Raw genomic sequence first — 14,801 nt, forward strand, 5'->3', positions numbered from 1 at the left:
GACAAAATTTGAATCTGCTCATCAATCTAGACCTTAAAGTGCTCAATTTAGTTTTTTATGAAGCATTTCGATCTTGGAATTTGTCTTCTAATGTAGTGATAGGTTTTAGATTTGACCTTTCTGATAAAATTTTGATATTTTCATCAATTTAGTCTTTAAAGTGTTCCATTACTTCTTTAAGCATATTGGGGCTTGTAATTTATTGATTGAAGTAGAGAGAGTTCTTACTCGAAGATTGATTTTTTTTCCCTTGGAATTTGAAAGTTTATTAATGTTAATTTTGTTTCTGATTTGATTCTTTGATATGCTTGAGTGTGTTGCTTTTCATTTGAGATGTATGTTGTGGCCTGTGGTATCAAGATTTGAGTTCTTTTAGGAATGGAAATTATTTTTATTTTTGAAATGGGCATATGAAGATTTCGGGTTATAATTTGGGTTGGGTCTTAGTTATTTGGGTGGATTTTTTTAATTATGGGTAAAAAACAAATAGATTTTGGATAGGCTTTTATGATTGAGACACATGTTCCTCCGTTAATTAAAAGGATATATACATACCAAAAATTAGACGGTAAGGGCATCAGTGTCCTAAAAGTATAACAGAGGATATTTAGATACTCCCTCCGTCCCATTTTATGTGATGTACTTTGATTTGGCACAAACTTTAAGAAAAATGGAAAGACTTTTAAAATTTGTGGTCCAAAATGAATGATAGAAATTTGTGTGGTTGTAAATCATTTCATTAAGGGTAAAAAAGACATTTTATAGGCAAATTGTTACTTAAAATAGAAATGTGTCATTCTTTTTGGGACTGACTAAAAAGGAAAGTGAGTCATATAAATTGGGACAGAGGGAGTACCATTTATGATAGTTCGGGGGTATATTTATCCTTTTTTCCAAGAAAAAAAAATAGAGAAAAGTATTGAAAATATCCTTGAACTTAGCGTGAATTGTTGGTTTTGTCCCCAAACTACCGACAACTTTAAAACATCCCTCTACTTGATTAACTGAACTTAAATATACCATCGATTTGCTACATGCCATAACAAATGATCTCAAACCTTGTAAGAGCATAAAACTCTTAACAAAAGCCAAGAGAAGTGTTGAAAAAACATTCTTAAACTTGACGAGAATTTAGGGGTACGTGACAAGATCAAAATTGTATTTAAGTTCAGTTAATCAAGTTGTGTTCTAAGGACTGTCAATAATTCAAGGATAAAACTAATAATTCATGCCAAATTGAGAAGTATTTTCAATATTTCTCTCGAAAATAATAATCATACAACTTATTAAGTTATGTGAGACACAGAGTAATTTTTTTGGAAAAAATAAAATGATCCCCTAATATAAGATTTAGATTAGGTTTCTAACAGTTGGAATACTGTTTTGTGTAAAACAGCAAGAAAATGGGAATCATGGAAAGATAAATACCCATTCATAAAGCCAGCAAGCTCATTCTCATCATCAAATGTTTGGAGCAGTGGCAGTGGGAGCAGCAAGGGTCATAATTATGACTACATAATAGTGGGAGGAGGCACAGCTGGCTGTCCATTGGCAGCAACTTTGTCACAGAAATTCAATGTGTTGTTACTGGAAAGAGGAGGAGTCCCATTTACCAATGCAAATGTCTCCTTAATGCAAAATTTTCACATCTCTTTGGCTGACACTTCTCCTGCTTCTGCTTCTCAATTTTTTGCCTCAACTGATGGTGTGTTTAATGCAAGGGCTAGAGTCTTGGGTGGAGGCACTTGCATCAATGCTGGTTTCTATAGTCGCGCTAGCGAAAGGTTCGTAATTTATACTTTCTTGACTCCTATACTAAAAATAGATTTTTACGCTTTTTGGCAATTCTGAATTCAATTAGACCTAAAATGCATTCCTTATCATGGTATCAGAGTTAGATTCATGTAAGGTTTGAGGTTTGTCCTATGTCAGTTGTGAGATAAAATTTTAATCTCCTTATAATTCTTGGATTGAGTCTTGATCTGATCTGATTATTGTCTTAACCCATTATGATCCGCCCAAATTTGACCCAACCCGCCCAATTGTCATATTCAATTTGAAATCACTCAGAAATAAGTATAATATTCAATTATTAAATAGTTGAAACCACTTGTATAAGTACATTATAATAATTAATAATAATAGGTAGTACATTATATTAATGAAGGCATTGACAGTGATTGTTCATTTAGCATTCTAACTATTCGTACATAACCTTTCTAAATCAATAGGATTCTGTGGACGATTTACAGTTAGACTCCATTAATGATCTTCATATATGCTAGTAACAAAGCGTTTATGACTTATTTCATTTATCCCCTGAATATGGAGTGGTAGGGCAACGATTGAGACGAGTCAAAATATAATTTACACGTTTCAAGGGCGTTCAACATATTAGTACATATACATACAAAAACAAATTTACTTATTTATACCATGAATTTTTTTGACAAGGGTAGCTCTGCTACTGCGGTAGGGTACTGTCTTTATTAATAGTTTTGCTAGCTAGTGATCATATCTATCTCCAAATTTGTGGTCCTTGTTGCCTGTATTTAGATAAGAGATTTGGCAGGGAATATAAGACCAACTAGACATGGTTGGTTGTCAATCCATATATGTACCTAGAGAATGAACTTATTGCATACTCCAAACATCCCAACTACCAGCCTTCTATCCTCATTTATTGTATTTAAATTATTTCAGACCAATAAATTTGATTTTCCTCTTTATGATGGTCACTTTATAAATCATCCTACTGTTTATCATTCATGAATGGTTGTTTAAACAGAAATACTTCGTATGTCTCAAAATACTTTGTCACTTTAGAAGTTTTAAATAATATTTTTCTCATTTTGTCTTTATTAGTAATTGTTCGTGAAGACTATAAACACCTCAATTATAACACATAATAGGGATGGCAATGGGGCGGTGTAAGGCGGGTGCGGTGCGGGTTGAGCTTAACCTGCAAAATTTTTAACCCTCACCGCCCCGCATAACAATTCTTTTCATTTTCAACCCGCCCAGCTCGCCCCGCATAGACCCGCCCCGCCCCGCATAATTTTTTTAATATTTTCTTTTTCTTGTTATGTTTGATACTAAAAATAAAAATCATAAAAATAAATTCATTTTTTCAATAAGTTGTATTAATTTAATAGGATAGTGACTTAAAATTTTATTTTTTAGAGGTCAATTGGAAAACATGTAAGAAATTGTATTATTTTTTATTGAACCATTTTCATTTATTATCTTGAATATTTTAGTAGCTTTAATGAAATTATTTTAATAAATAATGATCTATCACTCTTGTAACATGTAAAAAGTTAAAATTAAGTTTGACTCACATAAAATCACATATACCCGCAACCCACCCCGCCCCACATTAATTATTAAAAAACCCACTTCAACCCGCCCCGCCCCACATAGCCTTAAACCCACCCCACCCCGCCCCATTGCCATCCCTAACACATAAATATAATAAATGTTCAATGAAGAGAGATTATATCTTAAGACATAAATAAGAGTAAAGCAGTCAAACACTTTTTCTAATTAATGATTTCTTAAGAGACGCATAAATGAAAAACATGACAAGTATTTTGAGACGGAGAAAGTATGAAACAGAAATGTAGGTGTATGAGTAATACTAGTCTTCCTTTTTTCTATAATTTGTATTCGGAACCTACTGACCTGATTTTGTCACGTAGGACCAACTTAAAGGAACATGCTCCTTGTCTGGAGTTTTTCCATTCTGATGGTTCAAACCTGAAATAATGTCTTCACTTATGTTAACATACATGTAAATTTTGTTATATGTATAATTATAGAAATATGGCTAGCATGTACTAGACACATATACTATATATCTCTGCATTGAAGTGCAAATTGATCAGGTAATTCATTTGATACTATGATTCTTTGAACTTGTAGCTATATCGAGAAAGCAGGATGGGATTCTAAACTGGTAAATGAATCATTCCCCTGGATTGAGAAGCAAATTGTTCATAGACCAATCTTAGCACCATGGCAAAAAGCAGTAAGCGACGGTCTACTAGAAGTTGGTATATCACCTTATAATGGATTCACTTATGATCATATATATGGAACCAAGTTTGGAGGAACCCTTTTCGATAGATTTGGTCATCGAAAGACTGCAGCTGATCTTCTCACCTCAGCCAACCCTGAGAAGCTTGATGTTTTGGTGCACGCGATAGTTCAAAAGATCAAGTTTGACACATCAGGTATATATTACATGTCAAATAAATCCAGTACTAGAAAAGATCTATCTTCAATGAGATGATGATAGTATTTTAAAATTGTGTAGGAAAGAAGCCAAGAGCAGTAGGAGTCATTTTCAAAGACGAAAAGGGGAACCTACACACGGCATTTCTTTCAAAGAGAAAGGGAAGTGAAATTATAGTGTCATCTGGTGCAATTGGAAGTCCTCAAATTCTGTTGCTCAGTGGAATAGGACCAAAGGCTGAATTGAAAAAATTGAACATCTCGGTGGTGCTTGACAATAAGTTCGTCGGGAAAGGCATGTCTGACAACCCTATGAACACCATATTTGTTCCCACAAATAGGCCTGTTCAGCAGTCACTTATTCAGACTGTAGGAATTACCAAGATGGGGGTCTATATTGAAGCTAGTAGTGGATATGGACAGACTGAAGATAGCATTCATTGCCATCATGGTATCGTTTCAGCTGAGGTTAGTCGTATTACTTCAACTTCTTTCAAACATAGTTGAGATTTTAACAATCAGTTCTTGTCTTATTGGAAACATCCTTTTTAGTTTACGTACTAAAACCGAGAACTTTCAGTTGCCAGAGCCAGAAAATGGCTTCTGGGACACTTAAACTCCTTGTTATCACTTCATAATGAAAGTCACTAAACTTTCAAGCCTTTTTCTGACATACGTTGCACGTTTGGGCATAACCAGATAGGGCAACTCTCCGCAATTCCTCCAAAGCAGAGAACACTGGAAGCAATTGAAGTCTACAAAAGAAATAAGAAACATGTTCCACAAGAAGCATTCAGGGGAGGTTTCATATTAGAAAAGATCGCGACACCTTTATCAACAGGGCATATTAGCTTGAAGAGCACCGAGATTGATGACAGTCCTTCCGTCACCTTCAACTACTTCAGCCATCCACGTGACCTGAAGAGATGTGTAGATGGCATACGCATCATGGAGAAGATTGTGAAATCAAAACATTTCACCACTTACGCACAGTGTGACAAGGATACACTGGACAAGTTGCTAAACATGAGTGTCCAAGCTAACATTAATCTTATACCGAAACACACTAATGATACAGAGTCACTTGAACAGTTCTGCAAAGACACTGTGATCACAATATGGCACTATCACGGCGGTTGCCAAGTAGGCAAGGTGGTAACCCCTGATTACAGGGTTATGAATGTCAACAGGCTCCGGGTCATTGATGGTTCGACATTCAACGAGTCACCAGGCACCAATCCTCAAGCCACAGTGTTGATGATGGGCAGGTAAAATTATACTCCGTCTATTTCAATTTGTTTGTTTGATTTCGACTTGACACATAGTTTAAGCAAGTAAATGAGACTTTTGAATCTTGTGGTTTTAAACTAAAAATATGTACAAAGATTGGCTAGTTAATTATACTAATTAATTTCTTTGATGCAGGTACATGGGAGTAAAGATTTTAAGAGAAAGATTAGGAAGAGCAGCTGGTTTGTAAAGATTCTACTGGTTCATTTTGTAGTTCCTTTTTTTGCAGGGCAAACTGAGACACAAGTGTGAGTTTTGTCATTTTAATTCTTTGGCAAGCAGTTTTGTGTAGTCTGCAGTGTTTGGCTTGCCACAAAAAAGAGTAATTGGGACGGAAAAAACTTACCCACACCTGGTGTAACTACATTATTTTGTCATGGTTAAGTGATAGATTGAGTTGATAATATACGTCATTTAACCATGATTAGTGATAAAGTGCACATGAAAGAGACATGTCATGTGTTTATTCATTTTATGTAAACATCCGGTGCAAGTAAGTTTTTTTTTTTTTTACAAGTAATATTGTTCATTCTTTATTTCAATGTAAAACTTGTTTCTTGAATTTAATCCAATTTGAATAACGTGTACTTAATAGTTCCATAGTGAGTTTTGTGAAGGTATGAAGTCTAAATTAAACATCAAATTACAAACAAATTGAAGTTACCATTACTTTTGTTTTACGAAAGCAGGCAAACAAATCACACACAAACAATGAGCACGCATTGTTTAATGTTTATGGTGTCCGAAATAATATAAAACCTGATTAAATTTGAATTTGCTTCAAGAGTCGCCAACAAATAGGACTTACAATAAATAGACGAAACTCTCTCTACATCATCTCTTGCTAGATGCAACATTCTTTTTCCTTCTCATGAACCACTGGAGCGCTATAAATACTACTGTGGAAATTAGTGTTAGTTGTTTTAGCTGTGTAAATTGTACTTTGAGCAATAGTTAGCAAAGCTTGTATTGTGATTAGTTGCATAGTTAGTTAGACTAATTGTTAGGCTGTTAGTCGGTTATGATAATTAATAATTCAGTTAGCTTTAGTCACTTGTATAAATAGTAGATCAGATATGAATACAAGTAAGGCAGTTCATTTTACATTTTTCCAGATCTTCTTTTCTCTTTCTCTCTGCATCTTCAATGTAACAGTAGCCATTAGAGCTAGGTTAATCCTTTCAACATGGTATCAGAGCAAGGTTCCATTGAAGCCTAGCTATTCCATTTTGTTTCTTATCATTGAAGGCATTCATACAAGAAGAAATCTGGAAAATTAGCTGCAGATTGGAGAATCTGAATTTGGGTGAAATTGCGTCCAGGTTCATCATCATATTCAATTCAATTGTTGCATTGTTACAAGGAGCTTGAGTAATGGAAACCGGAGGAGATCCACTTGCATCAGGTCCTTCCACACCGCTGCAATCAAATTTGACACAGATTGGATTCACAGAAATTCATCCCAGGAATCCTCTGTATCTTCATCCTTCAGACACTCCAGGTAGCATTTTGATTTCACAACAGTTAACTGGCATAGAAAACTATACAGGTTGGAGTCATTCTATGAGAGTAGCATTGTTAGCTAAGAATAAAATAGCCTTTGTTGATGGAACTTGTCGAAGAGAGCAGTATAAGGGAGATTTAGAGCATGAATGGGAAAGGTGTAATGCTTTTGTTTTGTCATGGATTACCAATTCTGTTTCGAAGGAATTGGCAAATGGCCTTATGTTTTCATCTAATGCTCATAATGTTTGGATGGATCTAAAGGAAAGATTTGATAAAAGGAATCTCACTAGAATTTACCAGTTGCATAGAGAAATATGCACTATGAGCCAAGGCACTCTTAGTGTTTCTGAATATTATTCTAAGCTTAGGAACCTTTGGGATGAACACATTTCTCTAGTTCCTCTCCCATCTTGTGAATGTGATAAGTACAGGGAATATGCAAATCACATGGAGAAACAAAAACTCATACAGTTTCTGATGGGACTAAATGAAACATTTGCTCAGTCTAGAAGTCACATTTTAATGACAGTTCCCAGTCCTAATCTAAATCAAGCTTACAACATGATCATGCAAGATGAAAGTCAAAGAGTCCAGTCGCATATGATTTCAGCTTTAGTTTCATTGGTTGCCAAGGGTTTCACACAACAAGAGGGTCTTGACTATCATGACACATTTTCTCCAGTGGTCAAAATGGTGACTGTTAGGACTGTTGTTTCTATTGCTGCTCAATCTCATTGGCCTTTGTTTCAGATGGATGTCTACAATGCTTTTCTTCAGGGTGATCTTATGGAGGAAGTTTATATGACTTTGCCACCAGGTCTTGGTAGCCAGGGGGAGCATAAGGTGTGCAGACTACTCAAGTCCCTGTATGGCTTAAAACAAGCTAGCAGGCAATGGAATTTAAAGCTCACAACAGCTCTTATTCGGTCTGGTTTCACACAGAGTAAACTGGATTATTCTTTGTTTACCAAAAGGAACCAAGAAGGAATTGTTATAATACTTGTATATGTTGATGACTTGTTGATCACTGGTAATGACAAAGGACTTATTTAGGAGGCCAAGAAAATCTTAAATCACAATTTCAAAATGAAGGACTTAGGTGAACTAAGGTATTTTCTTGGGATAGAATTTGCAAGGTCTGCCAGAGGGATCCTAATGAATCAAAGGAGATATGCATTGGAGTTAATATCAGAATGTGGTTTAGGGGGAGGAAAGCCTACCACAACACCATTGGAACAAAATCAAAAACTGACCAGCCTAGAATATGACAAAGTATTTGAACCTCCAAGTGATGATGCAGAACTAGAAGATAGAAGAGTGTATCAAAGACTCAAAGGGAGGTTGTTATATTTAGCAATGACTAGACCAGATATATCTTATGCAGTACAACACCTAAGCCAATTCATGCATGCACCAAAAAAGTCACACTATGAAGCAGCCTTACATGTAATCAGGTATATCAAGCAACAACCTGCACTTGGTCTCCTAATGAGCAGCAGAAATTCAGGGAAGGTCACTGCATATTGTGATGCAGATTGGGCATCTTGCTTATTATCCAGGAAGCCAGTCACAGGTTTTGGAATAAAGTATGGAGATTCCCTGATCTCTTGGAAGTCAAAGAAGCAACACACAGTATCAAGAAGCTCAGCAGAAGCAGAGTATAGGAGCATGGCTACCACAGTGGCAGAATTAGTGTGGTTGCAGGGTTTGTTCAAAGAATTGGGTGCCAAAGTGGACTTACCAATGGAGTTGCACTGTGACAACAAGGCAGCCTTACAGATAGCCTCAAATCCCATGTATCATGAGAGAACAAAGCATATAGAGATTGATTGTCACTTTATTAGAGAAAGGTTGCAAGAAGGACTGGTTACAACATCATATATTGCTAGTAGAGATCAACTGGCAGACATATTCACAAAGGCATTAGGGAAGCAGCTGCATACAGAAATGTTATTCAAGTTGGGATTGCTGGATATTTTTCACCACCCAACTTGAGGGGGAGTGTGGAAATTAGTGTTAGTTGTATTAGCTGTGTAAATTGTACTTTGAGCAATAGTTAGCAAAGCTTGTATTGTGATTAGTTGCATAGTTAGTTAGACTAATTGTTAGGCTGTTAGTCGGTTATGATAATTAATAATTCAGTTAGCTTTAGTCACTTGTATAAATAGTAGATCAGATATGAATACAAGTAAGGCAGTTCATTTTACATTTTTCCAGATCTTCTTTTCTCTTTCTCTCTGCATCTTCAATGTAACAGTAGCCATTAGAGCTAGGTTAATCCTTTCAACAACTACTCCTTCTTCCACCACTCCGCCACAAACCTTGTTACTGCTGCCAAATCTTTAGCAATTTTTCGACGAGGATATGCTTCAAGGCTGTTGGTTGAGTTCAAGGCGTTTCATTTCCCAGCCTCCATTTTCAATTTCGACTAGACTTTGTTTCCCATCAATTTTCACCCATTTTTACCGTCACTCTTCAGCCAATCATTCCCACAAAACCCAAAATGAGCTTCTTGACTTCTTGGACCACTTACTTCAACAATGCGGCCTTAATCTTCAACAACTGAAGCAAATTCATGAAAAGATCATAATCACTAGTTCATCAAATTCTTCTTTTATAGCTGCCAGACTCATATCCGCTTACTCTAAATTTGGTCTTATCAATGAAGCTCAAAAAGTATTCGAAACCTGCCCAACTGATTGCTTCTCGAATTTGCTGTTGTGGAATTCGATCTTGAGGGCTAATTTATCCCATGGGAAATGTGAAGAAGCTGTAAAGCTTTATGTTAAGATGCGTGAATATGGTAATTTGGCTGATGGGTTTGGTTTTCCGTTGATTATTCGGGCATGTGGTATGTTCGGCGACCATAATCTCTGCAGTGTAGTGCATAGTCACGCTATACAAATGGGTTTTAGAGATCATCTTTATGTTGGAAATGAATTGATGAACATGTATGGGAAGATTGGGCGTATGGATATTGCAAGTCAAGTGTTTGATAGAATGTCTGTGAGAACTCAAGTATCATGGAACATTATAGTTTCAGGTTTTGCGCAGAACTTTGACTGTGATGCTGCTTACAAAACGTTTCTGCTGATGGAACCTCAGGGGTTTGAACCAAATTCTGTCACTTGGACATCATTGTTATCTAGTTTTGCTAGGTGTAGACGTTATCAGGATACGTGGAAACTTTATGTTTTGATGAGAAAGAAACAAGTTGAAGCTACTGCTGAGGCAATTGCTGTAGTAATATCAGTTTGTATTGGTGACAATGGAATTGATAAGTGTGAGACGGTGCATGGATACGTTATCAAGGGGGGCTTTGAAAATAATTCTATTGTGATAAACTCATTAATGTGTACGTATGGGAAATGTGGTGCTGTTAGGCAGGCTGAATGTCTGTTTTCCGGATTGCAATTAAAAACTATAGTGAGCTGGAATTCTTTAATATCTTGTTATGCAGAATCAGGTTTATGTAACGAGGCCTATTCGTTATTTTTGCAGTTACAAGAGTTAGATGATCTAAAGATGAAACCTAATGTCATAAGTTGGAGTGCTGTTATAGGGGCATTTGCTATGGCCGAGAGGCATGAGGAGTCCTTAGAAATCTTTCGAAGTATGCAAGTTGCTAGAGTACTGGCCAATGATGTTACAATTTCAAGTGTTTTATCAGTTTGTGCTGAGCTTTCAAACTTCCATCTTGGTATGGAAATCCATGGTTATTCAATAAGGTATCTAATGGATAAAAGTACTTTGGTGGGAAATGGGTTAGTTAATATGTACATGAAGTGTGGTAGTTTGTGGAAAGGAAACATAGTATTTGAGGGAGTAGGAAAAAAAGATTTGATTTCATGGAACACAATGATTTCTGGATTTGGAATGCATGGACTTGGTGCTACTGCCCTAGAAACATTTGAACAGATGACTAGCGCAGGAACTAAGCCAGATGGAATTACTTTTGTTGCAGTTCTTTCTGCATGTAGTCATGCAGGCCTTGTTGATGAGGGGTATAAAATTTTCGATCAGATGAAGAAAGTGTTTGGAGTCAAACCACAAATGGAGCACTATGCTTGTATGGTAGATCTTCTTGGTCGTGCTGGTCTATTGCAGCGGGCTAGTGAAATGGTGCAAAACATGCCAATGAGGCCCAATGCTTGTGTCTGGGGAGCACTACTCAACTCTTGTAAAATGCATAAAAACACAGAAGTCGCAGAAGAAACCGCTGCTCAGATTTTCAACCTTGAGTCTGGGATGACGGGAAGCTACATGTTGCTCTGTAATTTATATGCTGTAAATGGAAGGTGGAAGGATTCAGCAAATGTGAGGATATCAGCGAAGACACAGGGTTTGAAAAAAGCTCCAGGACAAAGTTGGATTGAGGTGAAAAAGAAGGTTTACATGTTCTTAGCAGGACAACCTATGGATTCAGAGATGGAAGATGTTCATATAATGCTTAATATTCTAAGCCTTCATATGGCTAAAGAAGGATGCACACCCCGAAAGAGCTTTGCTTTGCAATGTGCAGAAGAACAAGAAGATTATCTGTATTAAGCATCATGAAGAATTCTGTGTCTATGCTCAATGCAGGAAAACTACAATCTATTCTTTAAACCAGCCCAAAGCCATTGTTCGACAACCAAAGTTCTGCCCAAAGCCCTTTGCAGAACTTATGTGAACAGCTGACCTCACTTCCAGTCTTTCTATATATTTATTTCAGGGATCAGCCCTATATGAGTTTGCTGTGCAGTCACTTCATCACTCAGGTATGTACTATTTCATTTTCCAGGAAAAAGGTGTCACATCTTGATATATTTTTACTCGCTATATGATTTCATTCTATCTTTTGAAGTCTCAATGCATGTTTAAAAGTACTAATTGTTCGCTAATCTGCTGAATTGGGTCGAAATCTGATGAGCCTGCATGATGGATAGGATTCAGTTGTATTTTCGTACAAAAAGGAAGGAATAATTAGATTGAACCAATACATTTATGTTTTACTCTTAGATTTATCCAGGCTTGAGTTGCCTTGTCGCAAGGAGCTATGAGCTTGTGGAAACTGGGAAATTAAAGAAGCAATTGAAAGTTGGGTAGGAAAACACTGATCCCTTAGTTTCTTAAACAAATTGGTGATTGGATGCCATTGAAACTGAAGTCTCATTTATTTAAGCTGCACATGAAGGAAATGATATTTTTAACAAAGTGGAAATGGTGAAGATGATGAAAGTTTGGCCTTCTATGTACCTCGGTGTTGTCATAGACAAGGAAGAATGTGAAATGTATATAAAGTGCATTCAGCCTTTCTCCTAGTTTAACAATTTGTATCAAGAAATCGGAATAGTGAATGTACACCATCACCATAATTTGACTCATGAAATCACAAGTAAACTAATTTGTTTACTGCCTATTTATTACTTACATCACATGTCTAAAATTCTGAACCTTCATTTTTCCAGTAAAACCATCTGGAGCTTTACGATGAGTGAAGGCCTCAGCAGATGAATGGAAGCTAGTTTTGCATACCGATTGATTGTTGGCACTTAGAAGAAAGGAAGAACAAAACATGCATCACTCGTTGGGAGTTCGGGCAAAATTGAGGAGTCAGTTGACTCTCAGAGATTATTTCCTCTTGTGGATCTCTCTACTACAAAAATTCAGCGAAGTACAGTTTGTGAAGGTAACCAACGTAGCAGCACCTGTAGATCTTGATCTTCAAGCATGTGTAAGGGCTCACCCTCTTCCTTCAATTGGAGTCTGTTCCCTTGTTGAATAGCTTCATCATTGTGAAATGAACAAGTATCAAAACTAGAGTCCAAAATATAGAAAGAAATAAAGAAAAAAAAGAGAAATTCTTACAATGCTATAACCTGTTCTCTTTTTGTTTATTATTTCTTCTTCTTAATGGCTATACTATGGTTCATTGGGGAATAGATATTGAGTGGTTTTGAGATTGAAATAGTTCTTTTTTAAAAAAAAAAAACTAAAAAGCAAGATCGGGATTTAAGTTCTATGTTCTATAATTATGAATAACATTTCTCTATATATGGTAGACTATATTACAATGTGCAAAACTACTCTGGAAATGCCATAAAAGATCCATCCAAAAAAAGCAAAACTTTGTTGAAGGCTTGAAGCCATAATCTATTCATTTTCCCTAAAACTGAGCAAACTATGTTAATAGACAAATGAAAATCAAAGACTTATATGTTGTTTAAATTCATCATTCAATCTTTGAAAACCTTTAAATGCTTAAACTCAACATCACACAATTAAATAATCAAAGAATAGAGATTGAACAAAGGGCAATACTGACCTGTGTTGATCAAATGTTTGATCATGTTCGAAACTTCCGAAACCTGAAATCCCCTCAAGAATAGGGTCCTTAATATTGTCAAATTGGTCATTAACAGATAGTTGCTTCATCATAGAATTGGGAGCCGATGTAGACGTGGATTCTTGTTCATGCAAGCTCCAAGGAAAGTTAATATCTGTTAAATCTAATTGCCCATCTTGAATTCCATCATATTGCTGATCATCTTCTGCTTGCTGATCACAACGAGGATGATTATAGAAACTATCATGAGGATTGTACTGATCTATTGGCTGTTGATCATACGAAGATGCATTATTATTATTATTCACCAAAGCATCTGCTTGATTCACAACGCCATCACAATTATTATCATTAAATGATTCCTCAGTTGCATGATGATCTGTTAATATCTGTTGTTGTTCAGATGCAGCAACAGCCTGTGCCCTGCAGTACGCTAGTTGATGAATAACAATATCCAGCTCCGCTTTGCAATAATCAATGTGACGTTGCAGGTCTCTGATTATACGGTAACAACCACCAACAGGATCATTAGCACGAACATCAGATTGAAAGATGATGGTCCGCATTGCCTCATCTTTGAACGGTTGATCAAGGTGGCGAATGATCTTGGTAATGTTGCTGACCCCAAACAATTTATGAGCATTGAGGAACTGTCGTTGACGATCATGTGGAAAATAAGGGGCAAGAACACAGTCAGGGGCACATTTTCGACGTTGGTATTTACATGCAGCGCAAGCTTGGCCTGCACCACTGACACGAAGAAGGACATTCTTATCATTGTTATTATGAACACGTTTAGTGTACTTATTATGATTGAGATTGTTGTGATCAGTGATGAATGTATGAGGAGTTTGGTGAATAGGAATGTTGTTATTATTATTATTATTGGGGGTGGTAAAGGAGGTCATTTGATTCTGCATATTGTAATTATAAGTTTGTCAAAGGGAGATTTGTGCTGCGTCTCCGGCGGGGATGGAGAAAAAGGATTAGATTAGAGAGTTTTCTTTTGAGTTCCCTCCCTTCTTTTCTCCTTGCCAATATAACTAACTCTCACAAAATGAGAGGCTCATAAATCTTCTTTATATTTCACATAATAATAATAATAATTATTATTAATAATGTCGTTTAATCAGAGTAAAATTTATTCGTGTATACATCAATTCAATACATGCATGCCATGTGTTTGAATTTATAGTTTACTTTACTTAACCTTAATTAATTAACATGTGTTTTACTTTATTAAATCATGTGATCAAGAAAATTGCATTAGTTTGATGTATAGATAAGTGTGGTAAGTTTTTACCACTTAATATCTCTTTCTCTCTCGCTAACTTATTCTCTAATAATAAAGGTTAAAATGTGTTTTGTTTCATTTTAATGTTTCGATAAAAGCTCGTGTTTTTGTAAATTTCTCACGTGGCATTCAGCATGTACATAGTGA

At 36.1% G+C, this 14,801-nt stretch overlaps 2 protein-coding genes across 2 annotated transcripts in view; both read left to right on the forward strand.

Moving 5' to 3' along the window:
- The window catches only part of LOC102587321 (protein HOTHEAD), a 7,925-nt gene extending 1,818 nt beyond the window's left edge, over positions 1–6,107 (forward strand). Inside the window, exons 2-6 of the mRNA XM_006357400.2 lie at positions 1,397–1,784; positions 3,925–4,235; positions 4,319–4,704; positions 4,936–5,504; positions 5,662–6,107. Coding sequence (XP_006357462.1) covers positions 1,397–1,784; positions 3,925–4,235; positions 4,319–4,704; positions 4,936–5,504; positions 5,662–5,716 — 1,709 coding nt within the window. The 3' untranslated portion in view covers positions 5,717–6,107. The remainder of the gene's footprint in view (positions 1–1,396; positions 1,785–3,924; positions 4,236–4,318; positions 4,705–4,935; positions 5,505–5,661) is intronic.
- Positions 6,108–9,037: 2,930 nt separating this feature from the next.
- Positions 9,038–13,844, forward strand: LOC102586083 (putative pentatricopeptide repeat-containing protein At1g17630). Its single transcript, XM_006357314.2, has 3 exons — positions 9,038–11,792; positions 12,483–12,748; positions 13,764–13,844. The coding sequence occupies exon 1, from the start codon at positions 9,397–9,399 to the stop codon at positions 11,578–11,580; it is 2,184 nt and encodes a 727-aa protein (XP_006357376.1). The 5' UTR covers positions 9,038–9,396; the 3' UTR covers positions 11,581–11,792; positions 12,483–12,748; positions 13,764–13,844.
- The last annotated feature ends 957 nt before the right edge of the window (positions 13,845–14,801 follow it).

This window comes from Solanum tuberosum, unplaced genomic scaffold (assembly GCF_000226075.1).
Source record: "Solanum tuberosum cultivar DM 1-3 516 R44 unplaced genomic scaffold, SolTub_3.0 scf00246, whole genome shotgun sequence".
In the NCBI taxonomy this organism is placed as follows: domain Eukaryota; kingdom Viridiplantae; phylum Streptophyta; class Magnoliopsida; order Solanales; family Solanaceae; genus Solanum; species Solanum tuberosum.

Coding starts and splice junctions, on each gene's coding strand:
- LOC102586083 (XM_006357314.2), top strand. CDS start 9,397: ATGCTTCAAGGCTGTTGGTTGAGTTCAAGGCGTTTCATTTCCCAGCCT.